The sequence below is a fragment of the Mycteria americana genome, chromosome 24 (genome assembly GCF_035582795.1).
Source record: "Mycteria americana isolate JAX WOST 10 ecotype Jacksonville Zoo and Gardens chromosome 24, USCA_MyAme_1.0, whole genome shotgun sequence".
Classification (NCBI taxonomy): domain Eukaryota; kingdom Metazoa; phylum Chordata; class Aves; order Ciconiiformes; family Ciconiidae; genus Mycteria; species Mycteria americana.
The window spans coordinates 3,193,083-3,213,853 of NC_134388.1; the positions used below are offsets into that span (position 1 = coordinate 3,193,083).

Here is a 20,771-nt window from a genome sequence, read left to right on the forward strand (position 1 = left end):
GGGCGGGGCGCGCGGAGCCGCCCCATCACGTGGCGCCGCCGCCGCGCGCACCGGGGGAGGCGGGAGCGGCGGGAGCGGCGGGAGCGGAGCATGGCAGGTACCGGCGGGCGCGCGCCGCTCGCACGCGCGCACCGGGCACGCACCGGGCACGCACGCACAGACGCAGGCACCGGACGCCCGCACCGGCCGGGGACACGCGCACACACGCGCCGTGCCCCCCCCCCCCAACCCCGCACACTCGGGACACGCACACGCGTGCGCGCACACACATGCACCTGCGTGCACACCCCCCCCACGTGTGTAGCCGCGCATGCTCACACGCACGCACAAAAGCGCGCACACGCGTGTGCACGGACACGCGGGGCCCTCGGTGCACGCCTGCAGGCGGCCGGGCACCCCGGGGCACCCACGGGGCAGGGATAGGGACACCCCGGGCGTGGCGTGGGGCGGGGACGGGGGCACCCCGGGACACGCGTGGGGCAGGACCAGAGCGGGGGTCGGGGGCTGTGCTCCCCCAGGGGCCCTGTCCCCACCCGCACCCTCTGGGTTCAGGCTCTGGGCACCCGCTGGGCCAGGAGAGCCTCGTCCCCGCCTCCCCGAGTCCCCAGCCGTGTCCCCGTGTCCCAGTGGCTCTGGGTCCCCCGTCCCCGAGTCCCCCAGCCGTGTCCCCATGTCCCAGTGGCTCTGGGTCCCCCGTCCCCGTGTCCCCCAGCCGTGTCCCCATGTCCCCTAGTCCTCTATCATCATGTCCCTGTGTCCTCACAGCCCCACATCTCCCCCCGTCGCCCCGTCAGTGTCCCCATCCTCCTCGGTCCCCTCTCCCCCACCCCCCTGTCCCTGAGTCCTCCTGTCCCTGTGTCCATCCCCCCCGCCCCGTGTCCTTGTGTCCCCTCTTACTGCGTCCCTACGTGCTTGTGTCCCCATGTCCCCGTGCATCCCTGTCCTAGTGTCCCCGTCCACAGGCAGACACGACGGGGGGGGACCCAAGGGTGCTCTTGGGGGAACACCCATGGGTGCTGCCCCCGGAGAGGACCCCACATGGCGTGTCCCATCCCGCAGCGCTGGCGGCCGCCTCCCCCGCCGGGGACGAGTGCCTGGAGGAGGACGAGGACGAGCTGGAGCCGGGGCTGGACGAGGCGGAGGCCGAGCCGGAGGCCGGGAGCGGGGCGAAGGCGGCGGGGGGCACCCGGGGGGCCGTGCTCACCCGCCGTGGCATCACCCTCCGCGTCCTGCTCCGCGACGGGCTCCTCGAGCCGGCCCGTGGCGTCCTTTCCATCTACTACCTGGTGAGCCCGGCCGGCGCGGGGACGCGACGGGGGACAGGGGTTGGGGACAGGGGACCGACGGGTGCCTCCCCGCTCACCCCCCCCCCCCCCCCCGCTCCCCAGGGCAAGAAGTTCGTGGGGGACCTGGGGGCGGATGGGACCATCACCTGGCAGGAGACGGGGCAGGTCTTCAACTCGCCCAGCGCCTGGGCCACCCACTGCAAGCGCCTGGTGAACCCCGCCAAGAAGTCGGGGTGCGGCTGGGCATCCGTCCGCTACAAGGGCCAGAAGCTGGACCAGTACAAAGCCGCTTGGCTGCGCAAGCACCAGCCCAACGCGCCGCCCGCCGAGGAGGTGGGTCGGGACCCCCCCTCCGGGACCCTTGGGTGCCCCCCAGCGTGGGCGGCGGGGTGGGGTGGGTGCCAGCCCTGTGCTGCCTGCAGAGCCTGGCCAGCGAGGGCGAGGAGGAGGAGATGCCCGAGGAGGAAGAGGAGGAGGCGACGAGGGAGGGTCGGGCGCCCGTGCCGGAGCCAGCGGCTACCAAAAAACCGGAGGAGAAGAGCAAGAAGCAGCAGTGCAAGAGCCTGGCGGAGCCGGCGGGGACGGGTAAGGTGGCACAGGGGTCCCGGGGGACCCTGGGCTGCCCGGCAGCGGTGACGGGGCGTTGTGCTTCGCAGATCACGGCCCCCCGGGGAAAAGGCCGGAGAGCAAACCCCGGGTGCCCGTCCGCTACTGCACCCTGGGCACCCGCGACTCGGCCAGGTAGGGTGCGACGGGGATGGGGACCCGAGCCCCACGGGTGCCACCGCCGGCCCCGTGGGTGCAGGAGGGGCCGGGGGCGGCTGTGGCAGCGGGGCCGTGGCTCTTCCAGGAACCCCCAGACCCTGGTGGAGGTGACGTCCTTCGCCGCCATCAACAAGTTCCAGCCCTTCAACGTGGCCATTTCCAGCAACGTCCTCCTGCTCCTGGTGCGTCCCCTCCCCAGGGGGGACAGGCTGGGACATCTCTGATGGCACTGGGGACGCCCGCAGGGAGGAGGGGGGTGTCCCCGGCGTCGTTTTGGGGCCAAACGGTTGATTTTAACCTTTTCCTTTAGGATTTCCACAGCCACCTGACGCGGAGCGAAGTGGTGGGCTACCTGGGCGGGCGGTGGGACACCAACACGCAGCGTAGGTAGCGGGGTGAGCGGTGGGTGGGTGACCCCCCCCCCCCCCCCCCCCCCCCCCCCCAGCCCGCGGCGGAGCCACCCACCCCTGTGCCCCCCCCTCCCGCAGTGCTGACGGTGCTGCGAGCCTTCCCGTGCCGGACCCGCCTGGGCGATGCCGAGGCCGCCGGCACCGTGGAGGAGGAGGTAAACCAGCCCCGGGGGGGGGTGGGGGGGGTCCTGGGGGTCCTGGGGGACGCGGACCCGCAACGTCTGCCCGTCCCAGATCTGCCAGAGCCTGTTCCTGCGGGGGCTGTCGCTGGTGGGTTGGTACCACAGCCACCCCTTCGGCCCCGCGCTGCCCTCCCTGCACGACATCGATGCGCAGATGGATTACCAGCTCAAGCTGCAGGGTAGCGGCAACGGCTTCCAGCCCTGCCTGGCCCTCATCTGCGGTGAGCGCTCGGTCCCCGCGGTCCTGGGGGTGCCGGGGCTGCCGTCACCCCCCCACGTCAGCCCCATTTCTCCCCCCCCCCCCCCCCCCCATCCCCCAGGACCCTACTATCCTGGCAACCCCGGCGTGGAGTCCAAAATCGCGCCCTTCTGGGTGATGCCGCCGCCCGAGGTAAGTGGGGTGGTATTTGGGCCGGGGGCGGCCCCCGTGGCGTGGGGTGACCCCGCTCTCCCGTCCTCCAGCAACGGCCCAACGACTACGGCATCCCCATGGACGTGGAGGTGGCCTACATCCAGGACGGCTTCCTCACCAACGATGTCCTGCAGGAGATGGTGAGCGTGGGGTGGGGACCCTAAAAACCCCGTCCGCCCCCCCCCCCCCCCAGCAAGGGCAACTCCCTGCCCCCATGGGGGGGGCCGGCTGGGCCTCCACCACCCATCCCCGTCCTGCTGTTAGCCCCGGGGACGGTGACAACCTCTTCTCCGTCCCCGCTGTGCCGCCGAGGTCTCGGTGCCACAGGGGCGGGGGGCTACGTGCCCAACCCCGGGGCAGCCCCGGTGCCTGCAGCCCCTCTCCCCCCCCCCCCCAGACGCTGCTGGTGGAGTTTTACAAGGGAGCCCCTGACCTGGTGAAGTTTCAGGAGCTGTGGAGTCAGGATCAGACCTACCTGGACAAGCTGAAGGTGAGGAGGGGGCTTCCTCCGCTGGGCTGGGTGGGGAGGGGACTTCAGCCAGGGCGTCAGCTCCAGCCACCCCGCCGTTTTCATTAACTGGGCTGCGTCCCCATCTCAGGGCTCCCTGGCCTCCCGCACCCCCAAAGACCAGAGCTTCGCCCACATCCTGGAGCAGATCTACAGCCTGCTCAAGCTCAGCAGCTGAGGGGCCGGCAGCCCCCCTTCGACTCGGACCAGGTGCCTTCCCAGCAGCCAGGGCTCGGCTCGGCAGCCCCCCCCCAGCCCAAGGGACTCATCCAGACCCGGCGCGGGGACACCGCATTGCCCGCTGCTCCAGGGAGCTCGCCCGAGGGGTCCCGGCACCCCACCGACTCCTGCCCTGCCCCGGCGCGGCTGCCTGGGCGTCCCGCGGCTGTGCCGGCCCCGGGGCAGCGGCGGAGGGGAGGGTGGCGGCGGCGGCGGCGGCGGTGGGAGTCTCGGCTGTAAGTTGTTTGTGGAAGTGGTAGCTGATTAAAGAGCAGTTCCCGAGAGGTGGCCAGTGTGCGGCTCCGCTGGCTTGGGGACATCCAGCTCGTGCTGCCGTGAGGGACGGTGCCGGTGGCCTCGTGGGCTGCAGGCACCATCCAGCTGCCTGGTTTTGGGGGCTGAATCGGGGGGACGTTCGTCCAGGGCTGCTCCTCCATCCCGCCGCGGCCCGCCCGGAGCCCAGTCTCGCGCTCACAGAGAGAACGCAGCCGTTAGAAAGAAGAAAACATTTAATACTTTCATTCAGAGATACAAGTCGAGATTTGTGGGTCGTCTTTTTTTTTTTTTTCCCCTAAAAACCAGGAGAAACCATTACAAAAAAAAAAGATCTAGCAAGTTGTCCCAGCTGACAAAACGCATTTCAATCCACCTGAGTGGGAGGCAGCGTTCCCAGGATGTGACCCCGGTCCCCACCGGGGAGGGGACAGAGGCGAGGACCCCGAGGACACCGGTCCCTTGGGCTCCCTGCGCTGCTGGGAGCGAGGGGGAGCTGCCCCGTGCCCCCCGCGTCTGGGACCAGGGTCACCGGTCAGCCTGCTGAGAGCACAGCGCGGCAGGGGATCGGACATACATCGACATGCACGGTAAAAATGGATAAAAAGGGGCTGTGTAACTGTTACAGGAGCCGGGAGCAGCAGGGACAGGGACGTGCTGCAGCACGGGCCCGGTGCGGAGCTGGGGCTCGGCCCCCGGCCAGGCAGGGATGGTGCTAGCCAAGGAGGAGAGGTGCCGGAGCCTGGCCAAAGCCGAGGAAGGGGGGGAAAGAGGCCACTTTTCTAGCAAAGAAAACCACGGAGTCGAGTGAGAGATGGGGCGAGCGGTGCCGCTGCCAGGCCCCGTCCTGACCCCCGTAACGAGGAACGCGCGGGGGGAGGCTCGGGGCTAAGGGGTGGCAGGAGCCACGAGATGTACGGTTACGATGCCTTTTCCCACCAAACCCGGCGGCGGAGGGGCACGGAGCTCCCCTGCCAGGAGGGTCACTGCGGGCAGGGGCGGGGGGCACGGGAAAGGCACGTGAGGAGCGGCTGAGCTCCAGCCCCGCGGCCGCGAGCCCCGGTCCTGCGGCACGGGGTGCTGACGGCTCCCCGGGGAGGGCAAGTAGAGAGCCTTCGGGGGAAGAGGAGCCGCGACCTGCTCTGCCCCACGCCGGGCAGACCCCGGGCTGTGGCCCCATTCCCCCCGCCTCAAATGATCCCCCAGCTCTGACGGACTCGGTAGAGTTTATAGTAGGAAAAGCCCAAGGTCCAGAAGCAACCTGACTTAAAATACTTAAAATCAAGGGGAGAAGGGAGCAGCCACCCCCTTTGGAGTCAAGCTCGGCGGGGAGGGGGCAGAGGGCTAACAGGAGGCAGGGGACATCCCTGCTCTGTCCCTCCGGGGCGGGGAGGGACAGCACAGAGCCCCAGGCAGGGCTCAGCACCCGCGCCGCAGGGCTGGCTTAGTGTTTGATGGGTGGCGTAGTGTTGCCGTGCCACGGCGTCCCTCCCCCGAGCCCCCGGGAGCGGGGACGGCCGGGGTCCCGCGTCGGCGTTGGGCTGTAGGGAGGCTACAGGGAGAGGGGTAGTGTTCGACGGGGCGGGGGGGGGGGGTCGAAGGTCTTGCCCCTCGGTGAGGCTGGGGGCTGCTTTGCCCCCTGCCGCTGGGCCACGCGTCTCCCCGCGCTGATGCTCAGCGTTGAAGGATGCATCCCGGCTCTCCCGCCTGGCTCATCCGGATGCTTGACCCAAAGGAAAGACAAAAAGTGGACGGGGAGAGGCCTGCGACAATCGTACGGCCGGGGGGGACCTGGCAGGGCGCGCAAAGTACCGAAGTTCAAGCACCAGAAGGACACAAAAAAAAAAAAAAAAAAAAAAAAAAATTAAAATAACCAAATTCACAGGGGGTAGGGGGGCCGTTCGACCCTTCTGGCTTGTTCCCTGGTGGCAATCTCGCCCCGAGGTGACGCAGAGAGAACACGGCCCCGCCGCCGGAGAGGGCCAGCGTCAGGATGGAGGTGGAATGGTGGCTCGGCCCCGCGGAGCGGAGGGGGGAGAGGAGTGACGCCGTTTCACTGAGGTAGCGGAACCAGCACTTCCACATAGTTGAGGGGGAAGAAGCCCGACTGGCCGTTGATCATGCCCTCGTACCAGTTTTCGTCGATCTGGTTGGTCAGGGTGATGATGTCGCCTTCCTTGAAGCCCAGCTCGCCATCGTTTTCGGGTTCGAAGTCGTAGAGAGCCTTGCAGCAGGGCTGGTCCAGGGGGGCTGCGGGGAGAGGCGGGGAGGGGGAGAGGTGAGTCGGACCCCCTGCACACCCCCTTCCTCCAGCCCCCGGCTCTGCCAACGCCGGGGATTCCTGCCGCTCACGCTGGCGGACGCCAGATCCGGGCACGGCGCGGGATCGTCGGCTCTGCCAGGGCCGGGGCTTGCACAACTGGTTTCACAACCCGGCTCTGCCCTGCCCAGGAGAAGCTGGCCCTTCACTTTGCCCCCACGACGGTAAAGCATTAACTCAGTTTAAACTCCTCACGGGCTTTTCGCTCGCTAGTTCCTCTGCCATCTTGCTGCAACCGCGTCCTTCACGAGCTTCTCCCAAAGCAGACTCCCACCTCCAGCACCCCGTGCTGTCTGTTCCTGCCCGGACTTCCCCTGCTCTAAGCTAAACTCCAACCTAAATTAGAGTACAAAAGCCACGTTATTCCTCCAGAGACGAGAGGAGCTGCCGTGCGGTTCATCGGTTAGTCAACACCGGGGTTAGACATCAGTTCGTGGTGGGGAAGGACCCCGGGGATCCCTTTAGAGAGGTCACCCCAAGCCTGGGGGTGACGGGAGGGAGAGGACTGCGACTGCCTCCCTGGGCAGAGGGGTTCAAATCAATCAGCGGCTCGCTCATACGTGCGAGGCCCCCCCAAAAATGGGGAGAAAACCATTTTTGGGGTTTTTCCCACAAGTCCCAAAAGTCTCTTTCCCACACCTCAGCTCCACGATTTAAGCATCAGACCTGTTGACTGCAAAGGGGATATTTTTATAGCAGGGAAAGTTGCTGCTTGCTCTGTCTACGCACTAACGTTTTGGGGCAGGCACTCGGCTTTGCAGCTGTAGGGATCCTACTGAGCAGGGACCAAGCTAATGCAGACCACCAGGGTCTGCAGGGCTCCCGTTCCCCTCCCCGTGCTCCAGAACCTGCTCCGCTCCGCGCTAGAGCTCTTGCAGCCGGGGCAGGGGGAACGGCACGAACGGCAGCCAGCACGTCTGGTCTGCCGAGCATCCACAGCGAGAAAGGATCCAGCGTTAGAAAAGAACTCGGAAAACACCAAAAGCGGCAGCCAAGCAGGTTCATGTTTTTGAGACGACGTCCCAAAATACCGGGCTGGTCCCACCACCACAGCACGTCCCCTACACCAGGCTCCTCAAGTCCTCCTGCCCCGCTGCTGCCCCACCACGAGCTTTCCCCATCGCGATGACTCCGAGCCACAGACCCAGCCCGGCCCGGGGACCCCAGCGGGACCCCCCCCCGGGTTCCTTCAGCAGGAATGCCGACCTGCAGACCCCACGGTCACAACCCGTTCGAGGCTCCTCGCTGCCCAGCTGGGGCCACAAAACCCGCTCAGCGTGCCTAGGCTCTACCCGCTCCCCCCAGCCTTCAGCAGTGGGGTACGGGGGGGCAGCACGAGCAGGAGCGGGAGAGATCCAAGCTGGGCGCTTGTAACGAGAACGGGTAGTCCTCGAGATGTCCGATACCTCGTGGAAGAGCATCTGATCCCTGTGGCCTCACCCAGGACATGCCCGCGTTGACGATAGCTGCTACAACTCCTCCGGGTGAGCAAAGCTTTGGGGTGGTAAATACCAATATAGCGTGGCTGTTTTAATTTGGGGCTTAGCTCAAGGCTCAGCTCAGCCGGGCTGTTCTGCTGGCCAGGCTCAGCACCGAGGTGTTAGCAGCTCCAAGCAGCAGCGTCACGGAAGGAGGAGCGAGGAGGGATGGGGAGAGATGGTCACACATCATGCAGTGCGGAGGGAGGAAACTCACGGATACTCCTGACGGAGGACCGGGACGGCTTGTCGGATCGGAAAGAGGAGGAAGCTGCTTTCAAACAAAAAGAGACATGCTTAAACCAACGTGAACTGGAGAGAGGGAAAGGCAGAGCCCGGGGGGAGGATCTGTTAGGAGAAACAGGGCGGCCCACATGCTGTGTTAGAAACCCGCCTGCCTCGCCGGGACCAGGGAGGGACGAATGCAGCATGACGGAAGATGTGGAGGGAGTGAGAGATGCTTCGTTTTTCCTGTCTGCCGCTGCTGGCACTGACCGGGCACTACAGGCAAGTGGCCCGGGCTGGAGACCCTGCTGGGACATCCCCAAAACCAAAATAACGAAGGCTGCTGGGTCCCAGGAGAAAACAGCCCAAGTCTAGAGGCATTTCTGGCTTTTTCAGAGCCCGTGAAGGCGCATCCAGCACGGCAGAAACATCGTTTCCAGGCAGAGCAGATCCCCTCCATCCCCAGGAGGCTGCTCCAGAGGCACCTGTGTGCACCCACACGGGAGAACCTTACCTGAGACTTTGGGGGTAGGATTGCAAGAGAAGCCCCCGTTAGATTGGTCAGTGTCTCCGAAGTCGTACGTCTCCCTGGGTTTGGGCTTGTATTCCCGCTTGGGACGCGAGGAGGCCTCCCTCATTCTGGAAGAAGGAAAAGAAACGTGGATAAATTGAAATACGAAACAGAACATGATGAGATCAACATGATATTTATTCTCCTTGCTGGCTATGCAGGGGAGCAAATTGGTTTACAGACAGGAATCCGCAAAACCCTTTGTGCTGGGGCATTTTGAAGATGGATCTTGCCCAGGATTTGGGACCTGGCCCTTAGAGAGGGCCACATGCCCTAGGCTTTGCTACGGAGCTGTCTCAGGCAATTCAGGCCAGCAGAGGACAGTCGTGCTGCAGTTTGAAAGCTCACACTTGGCAGGATCCTCCCAGCTCTTCTTAATTCAAACCAGACACAGGATCCACTCAGCAGTTTCTTCTACGAGGAAAGAAGAGCAGGGCAGCATCGCCAAATCGCCCCGAGAAGCGGAGAGGCTGCCCTGGCTCTGACCAAGCCACCCTGCTGAGGCTTGGACAGAGGCTGAGGAAGGCACGTCCCCAGCTCTGCGGGGAAGCCCCAGATGCAACGAAGCCACCTCTCCTTCCTCGGCCAGGGTTTGGGGAGACGCTTGCTCAGGTGAGACAGAGCAGCAAGAAAAATGACTGTGCAAGTCACAGCAATCATGGGAACCAGCTCGCTCGGTGTTTCAAGAGCACCTCTGTGTTTCTTGGCACCTGGGCAGCAAACCGCACATTCCCCGGGGCCGCTGCGGAGGTCAGGCGCTCGAGGAGAAGCAGGGAGAGCAGCAAGAGCAGGCAGCTCCACGGCTCTCCCTGCTCCTGCGTGCCAGACACCCATCTGCCGTTCGCGAAGAGGCTCACGTGGCTCAAAACTCCAGAGCACACGCGGCGGTGCCGCATCTGCGGCAGGGTCTGCCAGGAGAGTGCCTTGTAAACAGAAGGGAGAGCTGGAAAATGGGGGGTCTGGCAGGGGGGTCACAGATGCCTTCCTTTAAGGAGGTGATCTAAGTGCTCTTCCACTGGCCTGTGGCCACCAGGTCATCCCCACCACGCTGCACTCGCTTTCTGGTCTTCAGAGCAACCGGGAAGCCCGACACGGAGCTTTCTGGGCCACAACCATGGCCAATCTCCAGGTACCCTCCTTAGCCACGACTGAAGCTAATGGCACAAAGGCTCTAGGCTAGGCCGTTCCAGGTGACACGGGGTGACAGGCATGTCCAGCTCGTGACGTCTGAACCGTCTGCTCCATCAGCAATGATGCAACTTCTGACTCGATCCTGGGTCTGCCCAAAAGGGACTTCACTCCCACGCTCAACGCCCCGCAGTGCAAGGAGCCGTGAGCCCTGGCACGAAGGGGATTTCACCGTCCTTCTCCACCCCTGCCAAATTCAACTCCGGCCTCCCTGGGAGCAGCACACCCCGATACAGGCAGGGCTCAGCCCAGCAGAGACCGGCTGCCCACGGCGCAAGCACAGAGGCTTTCTTTCAGATGTCAGAATGTGCCTGTCATTGAAAGCGGGTCGTGCAGCTAGCATCGCTCCCTCCGAGCTGGAGGAAGTTTGGATCGAAGCTCTAGCGATTGCAAGAAGCAGCTCTAACACCGGGGGATAGATTTAGAGGGAGAGTCAGGTATTTACAGGACAAGTACCACCGGGACAGCTTGTGGCTGTGAAAATGGAGAGTGCCTACAGCACCCTGGGACTGACCTGCGTTTGAGTTTTTCCGCAAGCTCGTCCAGGATCTGCACGGCCTGCCTGTGGTAGTCCAGCTGGGCGTCCACCAAGGCTGAGAGCTGGCTCACCTGCTCGATCTGCAAGAATCACACCAAGCTGGGATGAATGGCACAGATCTGGGTATTCAGAGAGCAAAGCCCCACTTGCAAAAATGAGAGTGGAAATTAAGGTCTAACTTCTGCGTCCCTCGAGAGATCCCAGCCTCGTGGACACACAGAAACACCCAACCCACCCGGCAGCTCCCAGCCCAGCACTCACATCAGTTTCTAGGAGGTTATGCATACTGGTCTCCGCTACTTCCTTGGACTCTTCAAATTTCTCCATGGCCTGTCGAAGTTCCTCATCGGGGATTTTGCCCTGTCGTTTCTTCTTGTAGTCAAAATCCAAGCGTCTGCCTTCCAGCTTCTTGAGATGGTGCTGGGAAGAGGACGGTTACGAACAGTAAAGGAAAAGAAGGAAAAGCCAGACACTGGGAGCAGCCAAGCTCTCCTGCTGAGAAGGCAGCTCTAGTTACAGGCCAAGTTCATTCGCCTCAGAAACCTGATCTCGGAGCACACGCTTCTGTGGCTCCCACCTTTGTGCAGACTCCCGAGGGGCTCCAGGACGTGGGACCTGCGAGGCAGGGCTGCTGCGAGGCGACGGGGAGGAGCGGACCATCCGAACCCCCTCTGGCAGAGGATTACTGCCGTGGCTGCAGGGGGCTTTTTTACTAAGAAACAACCCTCAGCAAACTGAAACGGCGATACGATTTCAGCCCTTCCAGCCGACAGCCGGAAGAAAACACTGCGGGGAGCAGCCTGGGTCTGTTCCCCACGCAAGCTTTTCAAGAAGATGAAGAGTTGGCCTGCTACTTTCAGCTCCCCAGGAGCGACGGGGATCTCTGGAGATCAGGAATTGGGATGCAGGCTCTGGGCATCGCACGCCCCGACTGCTTAGAGCAGGGCTGTTTAAATCAGCTCTACGGCAGCCCGCAGAATCGGAGTACAGATAAGTACCGAAACAGTAGTTGGCGGTTATTTTATCTGGGACGCCACTGTAAACGAAAATTCACCCGAGAGCGCTGCCTCGTGAATTACAGGTTGGGATGGATGCTATTACAACGCCCGGCCGCGCTTTGCACGGACTTGTCTCTGCGGTAGCACAAGGAACCTACCAAGCTCCACGTCTCCCCAGTGAGACCCCAAAGGGCCTTCTTGAGATGCTGCGTAAGAGACCTAGAGGGAAGCTTGCTCATAGCTTGAAAATTATGTTAGAGGATCCAGGCTACCAAGAGAATAAAGCCAACAGCTGTAAAGAACACTGTGAAATTTAATGCCGGGCAGCCCAAATGTAACACGGCTGGGAGCTCACAGCACAAAGAACCAAATTCAGCAAGCCCAGAACGCTTGTTGGGACGTACTCCTACGGCATCCTGCACACAACGCGGTAAATGAAGAACCACTCAAACCTGCATCCAGCCTTACGAGCTGCTCAGGAGCAGTAGCGGCAGCGGTGCTGAGCAGGGAGGAAATACTGGTGAATCCGGAGAGAGAAAGCGCACGCGGTGCAGGGGAACAGCCCCGATACCTACGCGAGTCCGTGGTTCCCACCGCGACGGAGCAAGCGGTTACATGCGCTAATAGGCGGGGAGGCCAGAAACTAGAGGAGGGAGAAACATCGTGGTGTTTACCTGGATCTCTTTCAGGTCTTTGTCACACAGGTTCTGGAGGGGATCAATAAAATTTTGTTTGACTTCAATATCCAGCGAGTCCTTCACTTCAGCCAACCGCTTCATAGATTCGCCAGCATCAAGAAGCGCGTCGCCTTGGAGTGAGAAAAGGAAAGGAAGAGAAAGGGAGAAGGGGCCAGCCAGTTAAACAGAGCCGAAGTCTGTGGCGGCTGCATGCAGAGCCATTCTGCCAAGACACCCAGCGTGTGCGAGCTCCGTCCCCCGTCCAACGCCCCCACATTTCTATCTGGAGCAAATCTCCGAGCCTGGCACGGAGCGAGCGGTGCCCGGCGTGAGAGCAGGCAATGGCCTGTCGGTACTGACTCCGCACCAGACACTTCACTGACGTGCTTGGTTTTTTTTCCTCTGAAAAACAGGAACAATCTCTACCAACTACACAGAGGAAGGGAAAGGTTAAACTATTGTTAAAAGCAATATTTTTAAACTCCCTGTTAGCTCAGGGAGTGGCTGAGCTGCTAACCGGCTGTGCAGTGCTTTAACCTTGCTCTGCTCCTTGGCCACTGCTGGCAGGAGAAGCCCGGGGCAGAGGCGGGTTCGCTCTGATCCAGCCTGGCCATCCTTTTGTTCAGACAATTTTAAGCCCAGAGCGCTCTGACCAACTTTTCAAGTTTCCCCGGATGCTGGCAGCAAACCTGCAGCCTTTTATTCATTTTAGACACTAACCTCTACCAGGCCGACCTTATCCCTTCTCCTCCCCTCCGAATCAGAGAGCTCGGAGTCGCTTATTGAAACCTATTTTGTTTCACGCTTTTCGAAGGCTCCCGCCACAATGACAGCGAAGCCAGACGGACTCGCAGCAAAGCATTTTTAGTCTCGGCTTTTTATTCCAGTGGAAACCGTTTATAGATTAAATTATTCCTGTGCAGCTTTGGCAAACCGACCGTTTCAGCACTGCATTAGCACAGGAGAATATACACGTGAAATAGAGGGTAAAGTGAAAACATCACTCTACCGTCCAGCCGGAAAAATAAATATACAAGAAGAGTTATTTCAGTTGTGATAACTCTAGATAACCTGTCCTAGGGAGGGATGCAGTACTAACACAGAAATTTATCAAGTTAAGTGTGCCTTTAAAGAGAGCTATTAAAGGAAATCAGGTTTGATGTGTTCTTCTAAGAACTTCCTTCCCCCTTGCTCTCTGTAACAACAGCGGTTCCTGCAAGCCAAGAGAGATGCAGGGCTCGGGGCTGGCCAGAGACACTCTCGGGAATCCTTCATCACTCCCACGAAGTAGCCAGAGCTTTTTAATCTTCCTGAGGCCAGAAGGCTCCTCCCTGCGCTGGAAGCCATCAGACAGCTGTGTACGCTACCAGGTCTGTCACATGCACAGGCTGATGTTTTAGTGGATTAAAATTGATGTCACCGAAAGGCTTCACCCTCCTCCCCCCCCCCTGCAAGTCACACGTTGTCATGAGGAATCACCGTGCAAAAAGATTTCTTGGCTACAGCCTCCCCGTAGCAGAGCTCTAGCTGGAAACGGCACCGTAAAACTCCGCATCTCGCTCAATCTAGTTTCCACGTCACCGTCGTTCGGTTTAGAAGCAAGGAAGCATTTTTTCCTACGTGTAAATTTATCCCCGCGTTTAATAAGAAAGCGTTAAGAGGTGGTTTTGCACATAATGCCATGGATTGAGATCCAGGATACTTGGGCTCTGCTCGCTCCTTCCCTGCCGCCCTGGGTGGAAGCCTTCCGACCTCTTTTAAGAGCCCCCAGTACTGGTAGGTGACGCAAAGGGTCACACAGCCCTTCCAGAATTTAGAATAACAGCTTGGAAATTTGGCAGCAGCCTTCGCCACCTCATCCGCCCGCTCCGAGGGGGAGCTGGCCCGATGGGACACTCACCGAAGTTGGAGTCCTCGCCCAGCTCCTTGCCGTATCGGATCATGCTCTCCCCCAGCAGCCCTTCCGACTGCGGGTAGCCGGGGTTCTTCACCTGCCCGCGGATCTTCGACATCGTGTTGAGCATGGTTAGCTTGGCTCTGGAAGCTGGCACAGAAACAGCCACAGCCGTGTTTGCAATTACTCGGACTTGCCAGCAGCTGCTGGCCGCTGCCAACTTTTTTTTTTTTTTTTTTTTTTAAAGCTACACCCAAAGCCAAGAAGCCCTATTGTCTTCATCGACCAGAAATATCATTCGCTACGAAAAGAGAAGTTTCTTTTCCAAGACAGCAAGCAAAAATAGTTCCCCACAGCTCGCCAGTGAAGGCCAAAGGAGTTTCCCCAGCCCTCCCATAGTCCCTGGAGCGCTCTCTGAATGAGCTGGCTGGAAGCACGCAGGACAGCAGGCTCCAGAGGCGATGCCTACAAAGCCAGCCACCTCTTCCCAGCCCAGAGACGCCACTTTTTCTGAACATCCCAAGAAAAACGGGTCCCCTTCAGGTCCCCTCTAGGTCCAAGGCAAAAGATGAGTTTGTTCTTTCACTGTTCAACAGCAGCGTCTTACAGCCCGGGAACACAGAACAGGGCAAGAGGGGTATCAGGATCTTCACCTGCGTCGCAAAGCACCGGCGAGCCAAGAGCCAGACCCCGCTAGCTCAGCCAGCGAGGCCACAGGACGGCCACACGTACAAGATGACCCAGCACACCTCCGGTCGAGGGAGACGGCGTGCCTGATCTCAAACGTGGGCTGGTGACCAATATCTCAGGGCGAAAAAAGTTCTCTCTGATGTCTCTCTGCCCCTCTCTGCCTCTTTCCCTGGAAAACTGGGGGGCAGAGGGAAGGGGACAGGAGAGGTCCAGGGACTCACCTGGGTTTGGCTGGAGGTACTCTATTGTTCTGGTCAATACTTCCGTAACCGCCTTGCTGGTCAGGTCCACTTTCTGTGGGAAAGACAAGATGAGGAGCAGCAGTGAATTTCAGCTCAGGGCTTCGGCAAGGTCCCAGAGGAGTTCGATGGGCTATTTTAGAGATTTCTCTTGTTCCCTACTCACCTTTTCCATTTCCTTGAAGTCATCGTCAAGCTTGGTCCCTTCAGCTCCTCCAACCTTCTCGCTGACCAGCTGCAGAAACAGAACAAGGGAGGAGGAATCAGACCCGGTAGGAGGTGACTGCTTAAAGCTCCTTATACCTCATGCAGTAAGTCCCTGGGACAGAAAGGGAAGAGGGGTGGTCCAGACAGCACCTGCAAGAGAACAGAGGCGGCAGGAACAGCCTAAAGCGCGTCAAAAAGACGCGGCTCTTTGCTAACGCTGCCCCGCTAAAAACCCAAGCATCTCCTACCCTCCCAAAGCACGGCTCAGTCAGGATATTCCTCACCCAACAGAAGCCACGCGGCTCCTTAAATCACACCAGGCGGCTCCAACTCCAACGCTTGCTGGAAAAAGCAAGCAGCAGAATTGTCTCTCGACTCCATTTTGAGCCAAGGCTTCAGTTTCACGCACGGCAAGCGAAGAGGGAAGGAACACGCTCTGCTCACGGCAGCCGGCACGCAAACGGAGTCTGGAGAGAGCAGAGACCTGGCGAAGCCCTAAACCGTGGCTCCTCGGGGAAATGCTGGGGGAGCTCAGGATCTGGAGGACGGGGTTTTTGAATTCTTTGTAAGCGGAGGATAAAGAGAGCTGCGGAAGCTACGGTAAAGTTTTCAAATCGATTTATCGAAGCGTCTCTGATGCCTGTTCTAAAACTAGTGAAAAGGTGAGGTGTTTGACAAGCTGTTAAGGCTTTTGTGCTTATCAGCTTTCTTCTAAATATCACTTGGTCTAAGAAAAGACCCCTACTCCCTAAACCTCACCATTCAACTGCCTGAGCCGAAAAATAGTAAGTGCCTTATTAAATCCACCTAAAAGTGTCCTTCCCCGCAGCCCAAACAGAGAGGAACGTTTCCGTCCCAGCCCCACGCCGGTGCGGCAAGGCAAGCGGCAGCGCCCGGGGATGCAGGACGTACGGATCAGCCAAAATTAGCGATTATCTTGCCCCAAACTGGTCCAAATGGGCAGTAAATTACCTATACAGCCATCAAAAGCGGTCTAGGAAGCAGGCGCTGACTCCCAAGCACTTGACGCCTGCCGTAGGACATTGCCAGGATTTCTCATGTTTGTAGTCAAAACTCCAGTTCTGGCTGAACAATACAGGTTTGTTTACCGCAACATCAAATATTTGATTTTATCAAGTCTTTCTTCCTCTGGAACCCTACTGCTCCCATGGGGATTCAAAATGGTTCCTTACTTTTTTGAGGAAGAGGGGGGGGGGGGAGGAAGGTTTTAGGTAATCATCCAGTTTCAAAAGCACGCGGAGACACCACGCCAGCCGCTGCGTGCTCGCACCTACCACGCAGCGCTCAGCCCCAAAAATCAAGTTACCAAGCAGGACGTGCGGAAGGAACGCTCATTATTACAAAGAACAAGATCTTCAGTGTTCGAGCAAAACCCCATTTCCAGACCCCAAAATAGGGAGGAGGAAAAAAAAAAAAAAAAAAGAAAAAGAAAAAGATAACACGCATATTTAAAGACCCTCGGTACGCCAAGCGCCCGGCTCTGGTGCTGAGCACGGACGTGGTTGCTCAGAGCACGGCCGCGGCTGATGAGCTTCTCGCTTCTTGCATCTCGGTGGGGAGACATCGGCAACCGTCCGACGCTGCCGAGGCGGCGCAGACGCGGAGAAGAGGCTGGGGAACGTGGCGAGCTCTTCTACCTGACCGCCCGGCATCGATCACCGCAGGGCCAAAACGACGGTTCAAGGAGGTTGATAAACGGGGCAAGAGCCTCGCAGGGCTTCGCCGCACCAGGGGAAGCCTTTTTTCCCCTCTTTCGGAGGAAGCACAGCTCAGCAGAGGACCCGAGACGCCAGACAAAGAGGGAATGCTGTCGTTCACCCTCGACATTTAGACACCGGGGGAAAGGAAAGGGTTGCTGCTCTCCCGGGTCGCCCAGCTCAGGTCTGGATTTAATTCTCCTGCTTAAACCCCCAGATGAAGCCTTCACAGGTCCACAGGTCCTAGCGAGAGCGTGGCAGGATGGCCCGGCCCTGCACCCTGCCACGCCGTGTCCGGCGAGCACACGGACGAGGCCCAAAAGGGATTTCACCACCCCACAGCCGCCTGCAGATGGGCAACCGATCCAAGCTCGATTTCTTCTTTTTTTTTTTTGTACGCCCGCTTCGCGCTTGGGGTGCCAGCGCGCAGCCCGGCGAGCTGGCTCCGAGCTCGGGAGGCGCGCGTTCCTCTCTAGACGCGCCGAGTCTAGAAAACCCCTCCACGAAGCAGTTGCTCTGCCTGCCGGGGCAAGCTCAGCAGAGCAAAGCTCGCTCCCAAGCTGCCATCGCCTCTCCCCTGCCAAAAGTCCCGCAGCCTCCACGGCCGGAAAGGGGAACGGATTGCTTTTGCTAAGGTGGCACCTCCGGAAACCTCCTTTACTCATTAATACACCTGGGAAGGGTGCAATTATCCCAAGCAATTCCATTCCTACTTTTCACCACCCACCCACCCAGGGATTTGCAGCCCAGAAAGCTGCAAATAACCTCTCTGGCAGGGAGCTCTGCTGTAATCAGGGACCGCATGCCATGTCAAAGGCATTGATCACCACAGTGATTTCGGAGGCTTAACACCCTCCCAGAGAGCGGAGAGATGTGAAGGAGGAGGAAAAAAAAAAACAACCCTCACTTGCAGACTAATTTAATCCTCCTTTTGACATCCAAGCAACGCTACTGGTGCCCTGCTGTGAAGGAATAATAAGATTGAGGTTCTCTCCCTGCTGGCTCTAATTAAACTGGGAGGCTTCATCACGGGAGGAGAGAAGGAGGGACTGCGGGCCATCCGCAGCGGCTCCATCCCTATCCTCCCGCTCCCGAATCTGTCAGGCAGGAAGACAAACTAATGCAGATTCCCCCACGGCGCTAGCCGAGACGCGAGCCAGGAGAAGCCCTCGCCGGCTCCTCGTTTAACCGAGAGCTTCACGAGGCGCCTGGAAGCCAAGTTTGCAAGCGCCACATCGTGCATCTCGTCGCGCTGCCTGCGAAGAGCCTGCGAAGGCTGGCGAGAAGGCAGCTGTCTTTCTCAGGGGAGCGATAAGTTCACCGGGAAGCTCGCCCTTTGCTTGCAGGATGGGAGGGGAAGGAAGCAGCCACGCGTCGCTCTTAGCGTCCAGCTTGGCCCAAGTAAGCCGTAAGACGGTCGGTGAAACGCCGCTGGTGCGCATCCCGGCACAGCTGCCTCCAGGGAGCAGCTCGGGGGCTTTTTTGAGGATGTGGTGACAATTCTTCTGCACTTTTATTTCTTTGAACGGCTGTCCTGGTTTCAGCTGAGACAGAGTTAATTTTCTTTATAGAGGCTGGTATGGGGCTATGTTTTGGACTTGTGCTGAAGACAGTGTTGATGATACAGAGATGTTTCAGTTGTTGCTGCACTGGTCAAGGACTTTTCAGCTCCCCATGCTCTGCCAGGGGCAGAAGAAGCTGGGAGGGGGCACAGCCAGGACAGTTGATCCAAACTGACCAAAGGGCTCTTCCATACCATAGGGTGTCATGCTCAGTATATAAAGCTGGGGAAGAAGAAGGAAGGGGGGGATGTTCGGAGTGATGGCGTTTGTCTTCCCAAGTAACCGTTACGCGTGATGGAGCCCTGCTTTCCTGGAGATGGCTGAACCCCTGCCTGCCCATGGGAAGGAGTGAAGGAATTCCTTGCTTTGCTTTGCTTGCGTGCGCGGCTTTTGCTTTCCCTATTAAACTGTTTTTATCTCAACCCTCAAGTTTTCTTACTTTTGCTCTTCTGATTCTCTCCCCCATCCCACCGAGGGGGAGTGAGCGAGCGGCTGCGTGGTGCTCAGTTGCCGGCTGGGGCTAAACCACGACAACGGCCAAGAGAAGACGTGGGACACGTCTGTCTTCCCGTGGTTGGGGGACCTAACCACTCGTGAATGCGGCAACCAGACGGATGTGAAGCCAGGGAAGGGACTGGCAAGGCAAGACACGGAAATCCTTAACCGAATTCGGTAGCCCAAATACTCTCTTGCAGGCTTATGTTGAAGTGCATCAGGTGGCTCGGTGTGAAAGATGAGAACAAGTCTATACTCTCTGGTTTCTTGAATCTCCCAGCCCTGCCAGGATGGGACAGATACTAAAATATTAAACCTGAAGCAAGCCCTGCCGCAGCTCCGAGAGAGGAGCAGGGCACAGTGACAGAGCAAAAGCCCTCAGCTGCACTGCCACAGCAGCCGAAATCAAATGGTTCCTGGAGCAAATATTAGCACAAGGCGATACAGTCGGGCGTCACGGCCCAGCGAGACAAAAACTGCTTCAAAACGGGACGGCCGTTTACGTGGCATCCCAACGAAACCACGCCGCAGGGCGGGGGAAGAGGGCCGAAGCAGACTGTACGTGCAAACTCCAACAGAGAAGCCAGGAATCAATCCCTTGCTTCCCATCCATGTTTTAATTAAAAGGATACTGGCAGTTAAAATACGCCCTAGATAGCTCCGACCTGAGATCAGAGAGCAGGGAGGTGCATTTAATTCCAGGTGGGTGCAGGGCTCCTGCGCCGTGCCGGGGCGCGGCGGCTCGCAGCCCAGCGAGCATCACCGGGAGCACAGCATCCAGCCTGCTTCATCCGCAGAACCGGTCCGGAGGGACGAGATTCGGCCACTTCTTGCCACGGACGGGCCGCTCCCGACCACGCTTCGCATTTTCTGCAGCCTCGTTTTAAAGAGCGTGGACTCACGGGGGCTTCCATCGGTTTCCTTCGCAGGGGCGTGGGAACACAAACGATATCCGACTTCCCCTCGCTGTTCAAAACCCACCGAAGGGCTGCGCACGGCGGAAGATCTTCAGAAATGAAAGACCTATTGTTTAAACTAACTGCGGCGGCGGGAGGTCGGCTACGGGGAGAGGCAGGAACGGTATGCGTACGCAGAAGGGGAAGAAAGGCGCGATGAAGAGGGCTTCTCTTTTACAGCCGGGAGCGGGAGAGAAACAAGGGAGGGCTACGCAGCCGCTCCCAACTTACGACACAAAATCCACGCACCTCTCCTCAAAATCCAACGTTCCTTCACCTCATCTGCTCAACTGCTGCTCAGCTCCAGGACAAGCCGGCAGTAAATAAACCCGAGTGTCCGTCTTTTGCTATGCTGGACATCCTTACGGGAACCAGATGAATGAGACAGACAGGTATCGGTCATCTGGTGCCGCCCACGCCGTCACCGAAACCTAAACAGATCCCAAAGGCCTGGAGAAGGACCCTGGCACACCCGCCCCCACCCCAAAGCCGCGTTCCCCTCGTTGCTGGCTGCAGCATCCCCCCCGTTAACGTTCCTGCCGGGAGCGCGAGGCCGTGCCCGGCGCGTTTTGCCACGCAGCGAGTGTGCTTGGCCCGGATATATTTAGGAGCGCAGAAGATCGGGAAAGGTTTTGTGAGCAGTAGATGAGGCTGTTCCCCGAGAGGAGATGGGCAGTGGCAGCTCGGAGCAATGGGATGGGCTGTTCTGCGCCATGGCCTTGCTGCGTCGTTCCCAGGGGCTGCTGGTGGTGTGAAAGATGCGTAGAAAAAAAAGAACCAACAAAAAAAAAAAAAAAACCAGAAAAAGGAGATTTTTGTACAGCATCATCGGTAAAATTCATGACAAACTGAGAGGGAAGATGCCATCAGCCAAACTTCCCCCAGCCGAGGAACGCCTGCGAGGCACCCCAGAACCCGGAGGAGGGCAGATTCGCAGCACACCCCACCCCGAAGGTCCTC

At 59.6% G+C, this 20,771-nt stretch overlaps 3 protein-coding genes across 9 annotated transcripts in view; 1 reads left to right on the plus strand and 2 right to left on the minus strand.

Moving 5' to 3' along the window:
• Positions 1–20,771, minus strand: part of HNRNPM (heterogeneous nuclear ribonucleoprotein M) — a 115,363-nt gene that overhangs the window by 55,236 nt on the left and 39,356 nt on the right. The window lies entirely within an intron of this gene.
• On the plus strand, positions 40–3,894 carry MPND (MPN domain containing). The gene is given in 13 exon segments (XM_075523888.1): positions 40–97; positions 1,060–1,286; positions 1,389–1,619; positions 1,709–1,880; positions 1,883–2,027; positions 2,137–2,233; positions 2,362–2,434; positions 2,540–2,616; positions 2,696–2,864; positions 2,964–3,034; positions 3,106–3,195; positions 3,453–3,545; positions 3,655–3,894. Coding segments are annotated over 13 exon segments (1,539 nt in total). The 5' UTR covers positions 40–90; the 3' UTR covers positions 3,742–3,894.
• Positions 4,274–20,771, minus strand: part of SH3GL1 (SH3 domain containing GRB2 like 1, endophilin A2) — a 31,492-nt gene continuing 14,994 nt past the window's right edge. For 2 of the 6 annotated variants that reach the window (XM_075523889.1, XM_075523891.1), the window contains exons 2-10: positions 15,040–15,108; positions 14,856–14,928; positions 13,951–14,094; positions 12,048–12,181; positions 10,637–10,795; positions 10,352–10,455; positions 8,593–8,717; positions 8,071–8,127; positions 4,274–6,305 (exon numbers count right to left, since the gene is read on the minus strand). In XM_075523889.1, coding sequence (XP_075380004.1) covers positions 6,109–6,305; positions 8,071–8,127; positions 8,593–8,717; positions 10,352–10,455; positions 10,637–10,795; positions 12,048–12,181; positions 13,951–14,094; positions 14,856–14,928; positions 15,040–15,108 — 1,062 coding nt within the window. In that variant the 3' untranslated portion in view covers positions 4,274–6,108. The remainder of the gene's footprint in view (positions 6,306–8,070; positions 8,128–8,592; positions 8,718–10,351; positions 10,456–10,636; positions 10,796–12,047; positions 12,182–13,950; positions 14,095–14,855; positions 14,929–15,039; positions 15,109–20,771) is intronic. The other 4 variants (XM_075523893.1, XM_075523894.1, XM_075523890.1 and 1 more) reach the window with 4 other exon arrangements.